General features: G+C 40.9%; 1 protein-coding gene across 3 annotated transcripts; it reads right to left on the bottom strand.

The window, feature by feature from the left end:
• Positions 1-321: 321 nt before the first annotated feature.
• LOC133470546 (glycogenin-1-like) lies at positions 322-11757 on the bottom strand. Of its 3 annotated transcripts, none has more exons than XM_061759027.1 (8): positions 11622-11757; positions 10374-10509; positions 10130-10304; positions 9858-10020; positions 4092-4218; positions 2558-2761; positions 2393-2465; positions 322-2243 (listed from the first exon to the last, which is right to left on the bottom strand). In XM_061759027.1, exons 1-8 carry the CDS (start codon positions 11626-11628, stop codon positions 2058-2060), a joined length of 1071 nt encoding a protein of 356 aa, XP_061615011.1. In that variant the 5' UTR covers positions 11629-11757; the 3' UTR covers positions 322-2057. The 3 variants fall into 3 exon arrangements, with proteins under 3 accessions (XP_061615011.1, XP_061615012.1, XP_061615013.1); XM_061759028.1 differs by having other exon boundaries at positions 11495-11633; XM_061759029.1 differs by lacking the exon at positions 2393-2465 and having other exon boundaries at positions 2557-2761.
• Positions 11758-12271: the final 514 nt, after the last annotated feature.

Genomic DNA, 12271 nt, shown 5'->3' with positions numbered 1-12271 from the left:
AATACTGCATACGACTTATCAAAAAAAATCACTATCTTGAAAATCCAGTATGACTTAATCTTGAAAATATACAACTTTGTATCTTGAAAATATTAAATTTTATTCACATATAACTGCAATCTCAATAGTGCTGCTACTTCTCTCAAATTTACAATGTATCGTGTTTAAATAGTACATAAACACAGTAGCAACAAGTGCAATGATACTATGTTTATCTGGAATACAAGTCATACAGAGACATTACTGATAAAGTTTAACTTTCATTAACTACTATAACTAGCTCATTACAGGGCATTGTTGAAATAAACACACTTTAGCTCATTTCTATTTTCAAAAGTTTTTTTTTGGTTAATTTTTCTTTATTAATATTTCCGGATGTAAGATATCATCACACATCCTGGTCAAATAAAATGTCGAACTGTACAGCATAGCATGCGTATGCTCACAAGGCTTCAAAGGTGCTGTAAACATTTGATCTGTTCGACAGAATTTGTGAAAATGCTCAGGTGACTTAAAAAAAAAGCCAAAAATGAAAGAATGTACATGTAAATGTTATATGTCATGTGCAAAACATAATAGGTACAAAGGCTTTCTTCAGCTTTCAATGCAACAGCCTATGGTTGCATGTGGCAAGCAAAACATAAATAATGATAGAACATAAACCATTTTAACTCTGCTATCTTGGTAAGTGGGGAGGGGGATCAGGCTGTTGGATGATGTATAGTTGCATCTCACTGAATTAGAATATGGAATAAAAGTTCATGTATTCCAGTAGTTTGATTGAAAAAGTGAAACTTGTATAGTATGGATTCACTACACACACACAGCTATTTCTTGGTAGATTATTTTGTTGATTATTTCCCTCCAGTGGGGGGAATTTTTTTTTAAATACAACGAAGAAATTACAATACAGTACAGTATATTCCCTGTCCACTATTAAAAAATTCACCTATTTGCATTTTTTTCTGTTGCACCTATCTCCAGCTAATTGCTTGAAAACTGGCCTAGCTGCAGTCTTTGTGCGCTTTCTGAGAACGCCCTTAGGTGCCAAAAGATGCCGCCAAAGCCCTGTCTATGAATTGTTGTTAAGGAAGTATGTTGAAGTGATACATATCACCTGAAGGACAAGCTTTGAATCTTGGCTAGGAGCTTTATTTTAGCCTGGGTCATTACAGAGTCTTAGTCGCATGCGCATGTATACGTGCACTTGCGGTGCATTTTTTTATAAATGAAGTCATCTGTAAGCCATTTATTCTTAAGAGTAATGTTGTTAGAAGAGTTTGAAATAATAGCGTGTTTTTGTAACATAGTTTGTGGTTGCTTGTGGTTTTTCCCATGACTCAGGGTACGGCTTCATCACTATTACTGTAGATTCACTACACACAGTGAAATAGTTCATGAATATTTGTTTTACTTTTGATTATAGCAGTAATCAAATACACCATTCAAAGAACCTTTACATAAACAATCAAGAGTTTTTATCGCAGAAATCGGCCTTTTGGAAAGTATTTTCCTTTGCATTTCATGAATCTGTATACAGTCTTCCCTATCTGCTATTTACAGGGGATCGGGACCACACGGTGCCACAAATACCGTAGCAAAATCCACAATTGACAAAAAAAAAAAAAGAAAAGTTAATTGCCTATTGATGCCAACAGGGTGAGGCGGCAAAGCATTACTTTTGTCTAGATTAAACTCATCAGCCCACTTCAACATAGTTCCTTGGCACTAAGATGCCACAAGATGGCAGCAAAGCACCACTTTTGTCTAAATAAATCTCAAGTCACTTCAACATAGTTCCTTGGCAACAAGATGAGCACAATAATAGTGATTATTTATTTTTTATTCCCCCCAGCAAAAAAAAGACGAAAAAAATAAATAAATCCATGAATAAGTGAATTTGCCGTCCTGCGAATATGTGGGGCTCACTGTAATCAGTTTCAGTTTTTAAATCAAACTAGAGAAATAAATGAACTTTTGGACAGAAAGTCTAATGTATTGTGATGCACCTGTATGTCTGCTGTGGCAGTTTAAGTGCATCCTTTTTTTCTCCCTCCTCATTTGAGGAAAGTATCGAGCTTCTTCTTGATATTGTCAAAGGAGTCCTTCCCCATATAGTCCGCCTGGCCTTGCTCCCATTTCTGCTTGCGCTCCTCGGAGGACGGCTGCTGCTGCTGCTCCTGCGGCGGTGGTGGCGACAGGTGGAGCGCGGCGGCCACGGATGCCAGGCTCTCCTCCACAGCCTGAGGAAACCAGTGAAAACAACCCACGAGTCAAAATGAAAACACCGTTAAGAAATAAAAAACAAAAAGTCTGCTTAAATGAATGGCGTAGAAGCTCTGGTGTGAAGTCGCAGCTAAGCCAACAAGTTTGTGTTGAGCTTCTTCCATACCTGTGCGCTCCCAAAAGTAACCATGTCAGTGTAGGGGAACTTTACGGGAAAGGCAGGGACATCATCCACCACCAGAAATACATAACAACAATGATATTTACAGTACATCATCTGTCTTGACTTAAAAGCAAATCACAATCCAAAAATGCAGACAGTGTAGTTACCTCCTCCATGCATTCCGTGTGGAAGGGCTGGTCTCCGTATTGCTCCTGCAGCATAGGCACCACGGTGGTGGAGTACAAGACCCACCAATCAAGGAGGAAGGAGGGGTGCGCGCCCCCGGAGATCGCTTTGGTTTTAGCGTCCAAGCCGTGGCTCCACGGTTTGGTCTTCCCCAGGAAGTGGACTACCTTGGCATTGGCGCCATAGCTGAAATGTGACCAGGCAAGTCAATAGTAGGTTATGTTCCGGAAAATATATTACTTTATTTTCGTAATAACAACAATGATCTTGAAATATATATATTTTTTTTTTTACTTGAAAATATACAACTTTTTTTCTCAAATATGACTTCTCGTCATGTTACAACTTTAATCATGAAAATAAATGACTATCTCGAAAATATAACTCTCAAATGCTGTATGCGGCTTTTTAGCTCAAATATGACTTTATTCTCATGATATTGCAGTTTTAATTTCATTACTGTTTGAATCTCAAAAATAACATTTGCTATAAAAAATATACAACGTTCTTGTAATATGGTGTTGAAAATGACTTTTCCCTCAAATATACTCATCATATTAGAACTTTATTCTTGCAATGTATAATCTAGAAAAAAATTAATTTTAAAATTTAAAAAATATACAACTTTGATCTGGTAATATTAGAATTTAAATCCCAAATATACTACTTTTTTTCTCAAATATACAACTTCTCGTAATTGCAATTCTAAAATCTAGAAAATGTACATCTAAAAAAATATTATCACATACAACTTTTTAGCTAAAAAATACACAACTTTTCTATACAAAATATCTGTCTTCTTTTTTTTTTTTTTAAATGTACACCTGAAACAAGACAAGTGTGTTGTGGAGTCGAGGTTAATGTAGATCGATGTCGCTGTAGTATGAGCACATTTCCCCTGCCTCATTTGTTCATCGGCCACAGCGCAGCTAAAGCTGACAAGTGGCGACGGGTAAAAACATGTTCATCATTCCGGTTACGACTGCTGAAAACACGATCATCATTCCCATTACGTTGCCAGGAAAAACAAAACCTAGAGCTTGTCAATGAGGTTTGTTTCCAAAGGGGGGATTTCACGGCCACAAGCACTGAAGAGTTGGACGCACAATGACCTGGCTGAGTGGTAAACATAAAAGGTCTTTAAATAAACGACTCTATTTGGGGATTTGCTATCAGCTGTTGGGGTGGAAACCCAACCCGCCGTTTCAGGCATCCCACTACTCATCTTGCTCCGAACTCCATGTCAGCATGTGATTACGAGCTCGTGATTTGCTTACGCTTCGTCACGACTTCAGCAAACTCTTTGCTGTACCCGGTAGTACAATTTTACGTCTTCCTACGCTGCTACTTTGAAAAGCAGCTCGTGCCCCATGCCTCTTTTAGCTATGTAGCCAAAGAGGGCGACAACCCAGGCATTTGACTCGCAACCTTTACACCAAAACGAGTACAACCCCTGACCACTCCAAGAATTTAGGGCACTCGCACCAATATGTCAGCGAGCGGGTTCGACACATACCGCTTGAAGGCTGGTAGATAGGTATATATGGCGATGCTGCTGAGGTTGTAGATGAAGGGGAGGTGTTTTGAAATGTCAGCTGTGGCCCAGTCGCTGAAGAAGCCATTAAGAACCCCCTGGTCTCCCCCTGAAACACAGAAGGGAGGCAACCATGACATAGCATGAGGGTAGTAGTAGTAGCTCTAACTACACTACTCATCTTTGGACCGGAATGGAAAGTCAAATCCTTAATTGTCACGCAATTTAAATTCCACAGTGATGACAGATTGAGAAGAGTGCACCAAGAGGAATTGGGGGTTCAGGGGTTAAGTGTCCCTCCGAACACGATCCACAGTCCTTAAATACCGAACAGATGCGGTTTTACAAATGGAAGGGAAAGCAAACCTGGTCTTCAGTGTGACAGGCAGAGATACCGTTTACTATAGAAAAAAAAGTTAGGTTAGGTTAGGTGGAATCGTGTATTAGTTAAGTTAGGAAGTGGTCGCAAGTTTAAATCCACCAAGGAAAATTTGTTTTAGATGGGATCGGTTGGTAGATTGTGGTGACTTTTCCAGAAGATATCCAAAAGAACTGAAATGACACACATAATTTTATATAGGAGGTGTATGTTACTAGACTGCAGGGATCAGGATGTGGGTGTTGAGAACCTTTTAGTTAGTGAGAAGTATCTTAAATTCTATTTGAAAAATCACTGGGATGAAAAGAAGGTCATAGAGTAGGGTTGTGGCATGGTCTCTGGATAGTGGGGTGTGAGTAGTCAGTCCAGTTTTGTTGAGTACTAATAGACCATTCTGCTCACTGAGGATGTAGTTGTGCAGTCGGCTGACTGAGTGACTGTGAATGGTTGCCTGTGAATATTTTCATTCATCTAGGTAATTGTATTCTCATCGGGTTGAATCAATTGCAACTGGACTGTTCATATTTTCTTGACTGACCGGCAACCAGTCCAGGGTCTCGAATTACTTTTGACCAATCTCATCTGGGATTGGCTCCAGCGCACCCATGACCCGCAACAGGATAAGGAGTAGAAAATGTATGTATGTATGGGTAGTAGACCATTCTTTAAGGAGAGTCAATTAGTGTTTAAACAAAGGTTTTCCTTTAGACACAAAGGAAAGATTACCCAGTCCACTCTGGAGAGATTTGCTTTTAAGTGGGTTCAAATGTACTTTTCCTAAGGGACATGTACAGGGGGTCCTCAGTTTACACTTTTGTTTAGAAGGTTTCCGACAGGCGGCACGGTAGACGACTGGTTAGCACATCTGCCTCACAGTTCTGAGGACCGGGGTTCAAATCCCAGCCCTGCCTGTGTGGAGTTTGCATGTTCTCCCCATGCCTGCGTGGGTTTTCTCCGGGCACTCCGGTTTCCTCCCACATCCCAAAAACATGCGTGGTAGGTTGATTGAGGACTCTAAATTGCCCGTAGGTGTGAATGTGAGTGCAAATGGTTGTTTGTTTATCTGTGCCCTGCGATTGGCTGGCAACCAGTTCAGGGTGTACCCCGCCTCCTGCCCAATGATAGCTGGGATAGGCTCCAGCACTCCTGCGACCCTTGTGAGGATAAGCGGCTCAGAAAATGGATGGATGGATGGTTTCTGACAGGTTTCAAGGGTACGACCGGCACACAATGAACAAAGTTGCGCAGCCACGTAAGAATAGCTGGTTGCGTGGCTCAAGAAGGTACTCTGAATTACCACCTTCCTAAGTCATATATACAAAACCATTATATGAAAAACAGTAAGTACGGCAGTAACTGAGCACACCCTCTGCCACGTAACCACCTATTCTTATGCCATTGTGCTAATCAGGACCTTGTGTAGGGCGACAAAGGCTATTCGGAAGACTCTTTTCTCCAGGAAAAGAAGAGTGTTTCTGAATGAAGTAACAGTATTACAGGAATTTCTGTTGTTTTTACAAGCCCTTGTGAATCGTGATGATTTTGACACTGTCTGGACACAAAAAGAACATTCCCACTTTTACTAGGCTGTCTCTTAAAAGCGTTTGCTTATCTTAAACGCTCAGTAGTGAGCACATTGTTTTTCTAATAGGCAGTGTTATGTGTATACTGCTAGTTTTGACAGTTGCTGGCCATAGCTTACAGTATGTGTCACGTGCATTACAGTTGACACCGAACCCTCTTCCTCAATGTGGCAAATATCAAAGATCAATGTGTTGCTATAAATAGGGAGTCTTCCTTACTTTCGCCTCGCTATAAATTTATTTAAATGGGGGTTTGAATAAGGCTGATCGCCTGCTGTTCGGACAGTGACCTCAGTGTCAAAATACTAAAATATGTGCAGGAAGTCAGTAGCCTATGGATAGATTGCTTGATAGCTGACATCAGAATTGGCAAAGCTCATCATACTGTAAAGCTTGTGAACATTGCAGTTTTGAGCAGAATGAATTGAGTTCTTCGAAGCTACGTTTTTGTCCAAGTGAGAAATTAAACTCCAAACTTTTTGTCTGTTTACACCCACTCCTGAGGGCAACATTGTTGGGTAGGTAGCGTGCACAGCCTTTAGCTGAGGATTCTTTTGTCCATTGAATCTCGAAAATGACAAACAATCAGCCTTAAGTGAAAACATCCGAGTGGGCACACCCTGGATTTTTTGTTAGTTTTTACCATTCGTCACGGTTTAATTGCGTCTACAATGTTTCATGAGTCATTTTCCTTCATAAAAACAAAACAAAACACATCTACACTCAAAGCATCTGTTAAATTCCAACGGGGGTGCGTCGCACACTTTTAAAGATTATAATGGCTATAATGTATTTCTTTGTTAATTGCCCCTTACCCCATTATAGTAGCTATATACAACTTCCTGTAGTGAAATATTCTACAAATAATGCTTGTAAGTCATCAAGCAAGGAAGGTAGTTAGCTCTGGCATCTTAATTGACTTCCATTGCTTTAGAAGAGTTTGAAGCGCATCGTTTCATCCCTCATTTGGTTTATGGCGAAGACACCTTGTGCAGTTTAGCGCTTCCTATTTTTCAACAAAATAACATTATCCCTCAAGGGATGGAAATAATTCAGGTAACACACCGGCACCACTTTGCTGATATTCGTAGGGAACTTCAAGCGCACGGTTGATGAACTGCTCTCTGCATTAACGCTCCTTTCTAAGTCTGTACATGATGTCGCTCGGGGCTTGAGGGGGCTTCAAGTGGAGAGCTGGCCAGCCACTAAGAGCTCATCACACCTGACTTGGCTTACATAAATGCAATGTGGAAGAGAGTTTGAGGTGACGTTTGGTTCATGTTGTGCTTGTTTCTTATTATTATAGAGTAGGAATTCCATGATGAAAGTTCTTACATTATCCTAATCTTTAGTGTTTTTTTTTTTGGAGTAAGTAACGAGTCAGAATATGATAGGATATTTTGCAAATGAGAATGATAGTATCATGATACCATGATATAAACTCAATTTGCATGATATTCCAGATCTGCCATATCCCTGTCCTTTCACCGCTGTGTAGAGCTGAACGGGTTTATAAAAAGGCACATTTGAGACTCAAGCGAGGTACACTCGTATTGATAATTGGGTTGAATATAAACAACAAACAAAGTCAGTAAACGCCCTATTATCAGCTGTCCCTAAAAGATTATCCTGAGGAATTATCCCATGGTGTGGGATCTGTTGAGTGATTTTTTTTTTTTTTTTACTTCTCCCAGACGATCTGCTCGGAAAACAGCTGGGTCTGACAATCGTAAATGTTAAATCTGTTCAATATCTACGATCGCAAATCCTCATCACCGAGTTTGGCTGACCCATGGACTGACTGAGATGTGAAATGGAACGATAGCTAATTAAGGAGGTATTACCATTTCAGCAGTAAGAACACACTTGCCAATTTTTTCTTCATCACATGTGGGGTCTCTCATGTTTTAAAAAAATGGTTAACGTTAAAATTTTTAGTTTTGAAAGATTAGGGGATTTATGCTATGTAGCCGAGACAAGTGGTTGGTGTCCTGCCAATTTGTTGTCACATATCAATGTTAGTTTAGAGCCACACCGGATTGCTTCACCATTCCCGTTATTTTTTTAAAATATTAATCATAATCTGTAGAGTGATGGAAAGCCCAAGCGTCATCCGGCTAAAAGGTCAAAGCAGCTTCCACTCACGCCTCAGCCCACACAAAAACACCCTGTTCAACAACAGCTAAAACCTTTGGGGCACTGATGGTGTACACAGGGAATACAGCTCCTAAGTGCTGATCCCTGCAGTAAACCCGAAACGAGGCCAAACTGATGACCGCAAGTCATTTACAGTACACCAGCGCTACATTTGCTGCACAGTCTGAAAGTGAACGTCCCTTAGCGAGCGCCTGCGAATAACTTCAGCAAACGGTGAGTTGAAGGGGGCCTTTGTCTTTGAGGCAGCAGGCTCAATAAAGGCTTTACTTGGAGAAAAAGAGCAACATGGCTACTTTTCCCAAGGACTTGATGTCGCTCAAGAAAAGGACTACGGCTCAGTTTACAGCAGACTTCCGTTCCTATGGCGGTGATGTAACCCAAATTTGTACATAAATCAAAACATACCGTAGCCTATCACTAACTGACGCAAAGTTAAAATTACAGTAAATATCTAAATCAGTAAATATCTTGCACAGCTGCGCAAACTTGGTCTTTGTACGTAAGTCGTAACCTAAAAACCTCATCTGTTCGGACCGTCTTAGACAGAGACCCCCCTGTACTAGATTACAATTTTTGTACACCAGATGGCACTACTTTCTCCCCCATTCAAAGCATGCGGCGAAATTTTACATCTTTTTACTCTTTTTTTCGACAGGTACAAGGGTGATTTGTGATTGAAGTGGTAACTGCATATCAAATTATATTTGGGCGTAACACTTTAATTGGTTAATGGACAGTCTAATCACTGTCAGGGGGCAACAGCCAAGTTTCTAACCCAGTAAACACTTTGCTAATGTGTTTGTGCTATGAATCATTTAAATGCAGCACGATGTTCCGTTTGTCAATTATGGTCCTATTTATAGAAAGGCAGTTAGTAAGCAGGGGATTGCTTCAGGCCTGCCTCTGGACTGATTTCGATTCATCATCCAAGTAGAGCGAAACCTCTAAAGTCGAAAGTCATAGAGGTTGTACCATTTGGAATTTGATGAAAAGAATGCCTTTGCTTCACAAAATTATGAGTCGGAGTTGGCGTCATCCAGGACGTCTTGCATTACCTCTGGGCGTACGTTTTGCTTTTTATTTATTTATTTATTTGTTTGCCTTTTTGTGACACTTCTTCCACATTGGACAGCCTCAACAAAGCCTAAAATTTTTGTTTTTAAATTGACATGAACTCAAGACGGTTTTGTTTTTATGTCTTAATATTAACAGCGGTTTCATTGCCTGTACAGTTAATATTGGGAATACTTGGTTTACGACTTCCATAGTTGTGTTCCTATGGTGGTGACGTAGTGTATCACAAACCTATACTTAGGCTGCTATGCAAACTAGTTCCTTGCACACTGATCATAACCTCGAAACGCCATATGTCTGTACAGTTGTAAATCGAGGACCGCCACTAAAGGGTTTATGATGGTGACAGTGTGGCCTTGGAACTTAGTCAACTTCAGGCTCCAAAACAAGAGACAACAAGCCAAAGTATGGTGTGATGTCTGCTTCTTTTACACAGTCAACGCTATCAAAAAACAACAACAATTTATATACTTAAACCCCTCTAAATCCAAAAATATGAACAAGCTAGGAAGTTTAGTTTTTTTCTCCTTCCGCAAGATGTGCATGTTGGCTTACCGTCAAAGCTGCCGTGTTCTGTGCAGTACTGAAGCAGTTTGTCATAAGTCTCCACAGACGGACGAAAAACAAACACGCCCGAGTTGAAGCAGTCGGGCCAGCCAGGATCAGGAGCAGCTGACAGTTCCTCTCGGTCAAAGAGCTCATCTATATTCGAAAGCACCTGAGATGTACACAAACAGAGAGGCAGAAAATATGCTCACCCACCTTTTTAAAAAAAAAAAAATTTTTTTTTAATTTACTAGTTATTTGATGTGCTCTTGTGGTCTCACCAGAGTATCTGCGTCCATGAAGACACATTTGGAGTAATGTGTGAGGGTCCAGCAATGGAGTTTGGTGAAGGTGACGCCCAATTCGGGCCTCCTCATCAGCGCCAGGTGGGCCGCGTCGCCGCTGTCCAGCACGTCGACTAGCCGAACCTCGTCGAAAATCCTCCTCAGTACAGACCTGATGGTTTTTGGAGCGTCAAACAACAACACAGGATTGCTGGTTTGGGTGGGAATAGAGCTTCCTTACTGGCATGGTTGCGACACCTGGGGCCCGATGAGGGCTGCCAGCTTTTTGGAGGTTTTGTGGCGGCGCAGGGATTGGCCCAGAACCATGGCTCCTTTCGCATAGTTGTCATTGGTAGCCAACGTCACAAAGGCCTGGTCTGTAGAGGAGACCAGGACAATGGGTGAAATTTAGGGGTGATGTAAATTGTCTACATCCTACCAACTTTGTTTTTGCCAACAGTAATGAACTTTTATGTCGAAATGATGTGCTCAGGGCTGTGAAGAGAAATGTTTGGCCAGGCCTTCGTTATTCCAAACCCCTCCTTTTCTCTTGGTGCATTCATGCTGTGGGGATTTATGTGCTCAGCTAAACTTTACAGGAGACATTATGCATTTACCCCCCCCCCCCCCCCCCCCCCCCCCAATTTAAAACAATTACCCTCTGTTTTAATAACACGTTTTTGTTTTACAAAATACCCCAAGTATCAAGAATTTTAGATGGATAGACAAACACTCATCTTTACAAGATAGAAACAAACAGTAAGTCTAGGGTCACGGGTGTGCTTTAGCCTATCCTAGATGACTTTGGGCGAGAGGCTACATACACCTTGGACTGGTCGCCAACCAACTGCAGTTATTTGAAAATATTTGATCAAAATGTTGTCACTTGTGGCTGTATTTTTTTTTTGTAAAGATGGGATGAAAGGAACATTAAAATACAAGAGTTGGAGACGGTTTCTTATACAGTAGCATGAGAAAGGGTGTCCAAACATTTTGACTGGTATTCTATATTGAGTATTTACAATCCACGTTTTGTCATCCATTTTGTCTGACATTATTTGTTGACAATATAGAAACTTCAGTTAACATTAAAATACACATGAATTAATAACGTTACTTGTTACTGTTAATCTCAATAAAGATAAAAAAAAAAACAGATTATACTGAACATTAATAATTTATTTGACGTCACTTTTTTTTTTTTGTGTGAAGACGTCACACTCGACACCAGGGCACTATATTGCACCGAAAAGCTCACTTAAAGCTGGACACACATTAGTTCGACGTTAGTGACGACACGTTGGCGTTCTCACGACATTCGACATATATAACTCGCGTTTACTTTTAAACGTGTTAACTCACCGCTGTGGTTTTATGACCACCTTTAACACTCTCGTAGCACGGATTAGAAGTCTCAGTTCTCGCCCCTTTGTGCGTTATCGCGGTATTTGGGGGAGGAGGGAAAAATCCGCGTTCTGTAGTCACCTACCTGCCATGATTGAAGAAGAAGAAAAAAGTCCAAGCTACGTCGTCGTAGCGTCGTGGACGCAACCACACACACACGCACGCACGCAGTCACGCGCTCAGTCGAGGCAGCTTTGGCGAGGAAACCAAAAGGAGCGACCAAACTATGCTGAGGTGCATTTATAGCCGCGGGGGCAGTGGTCAGCGTCATGTGGCTGCCTGTCCACGCACGTACAACTGTTGAGTTTCCACACACACACGCGCACGCTCACTCTCCAGGAGTGCGTGTAAACTCAAAAGAGTGTGCACAGGCAAATAAGACGTTATTATGCGGTGTCTTTAGTTTTGTATACAGTAATGCATCATAATGTTCAGTTTGGACTTCACTGAGATGTTCATTTAACGGGGAGAAAAAGTAGGCACAGTTGACACTTTAAGTAAATATGATTAAGGATGGAACGAGTTGTTTTCTTGACTTAGAATTTATTGTTAAATGAAAAGTTGTACGAATGTGTTCACAAAGAGTGCCTCACAAAACGTGTAAGAGGTTTATCTGATGCTCTAGCGTCATCTTGTGGACAATAAGCAATACAGATATGCATTAGAATCAAGCGTTTCCTAAACTTTATTGAGCCTTGGCACGTATTTTGTCATTAGAAACATGTCACGGCACAC

The sequence above is a fragment of the Phyllopteryx taeniolatus genome, chromosome 20, assembly GCF_024500385.1.
Source record: "Phyllopteryx taeniolatus isolate TA_2022b chromosome 20, UOR_Ptae_1.2, whole genome shotgun sequence".
In the NCBI taxonomy this organism is placed as follows: domain Eukaryota; kingdom Metazoa; phylum Chordata; class Actinopteri; order Syngnathiformes; family Syngnathidae; genus Phyllopteryx; species Phyllopteryx taeniolatus.
Note: the sequence above shows the minus strand (reverse complement) of the source record. Positions and strands in the feature narration are given on the sequence as shown.

Bases quoted from the DNA above. Each gene is read 5' to 3' on its own strand.
- LOC133470546 (XM_061759027.1), bottom strand. The intron at 10,305-10,373 runs GTAAGGAAGCTC...AAAAACCATCAG, and splicing joins CAGGTGTCGCAACCATGCCA to GTCTGTACTGAGGAGGATTT. The intron at 10,021-10,129 runs GTGAGACCACAA...TGTACATCTCAG, and splicing joins TCATGGACGCAGATACTCTG to GTGCTTTCGAATATAGATGA.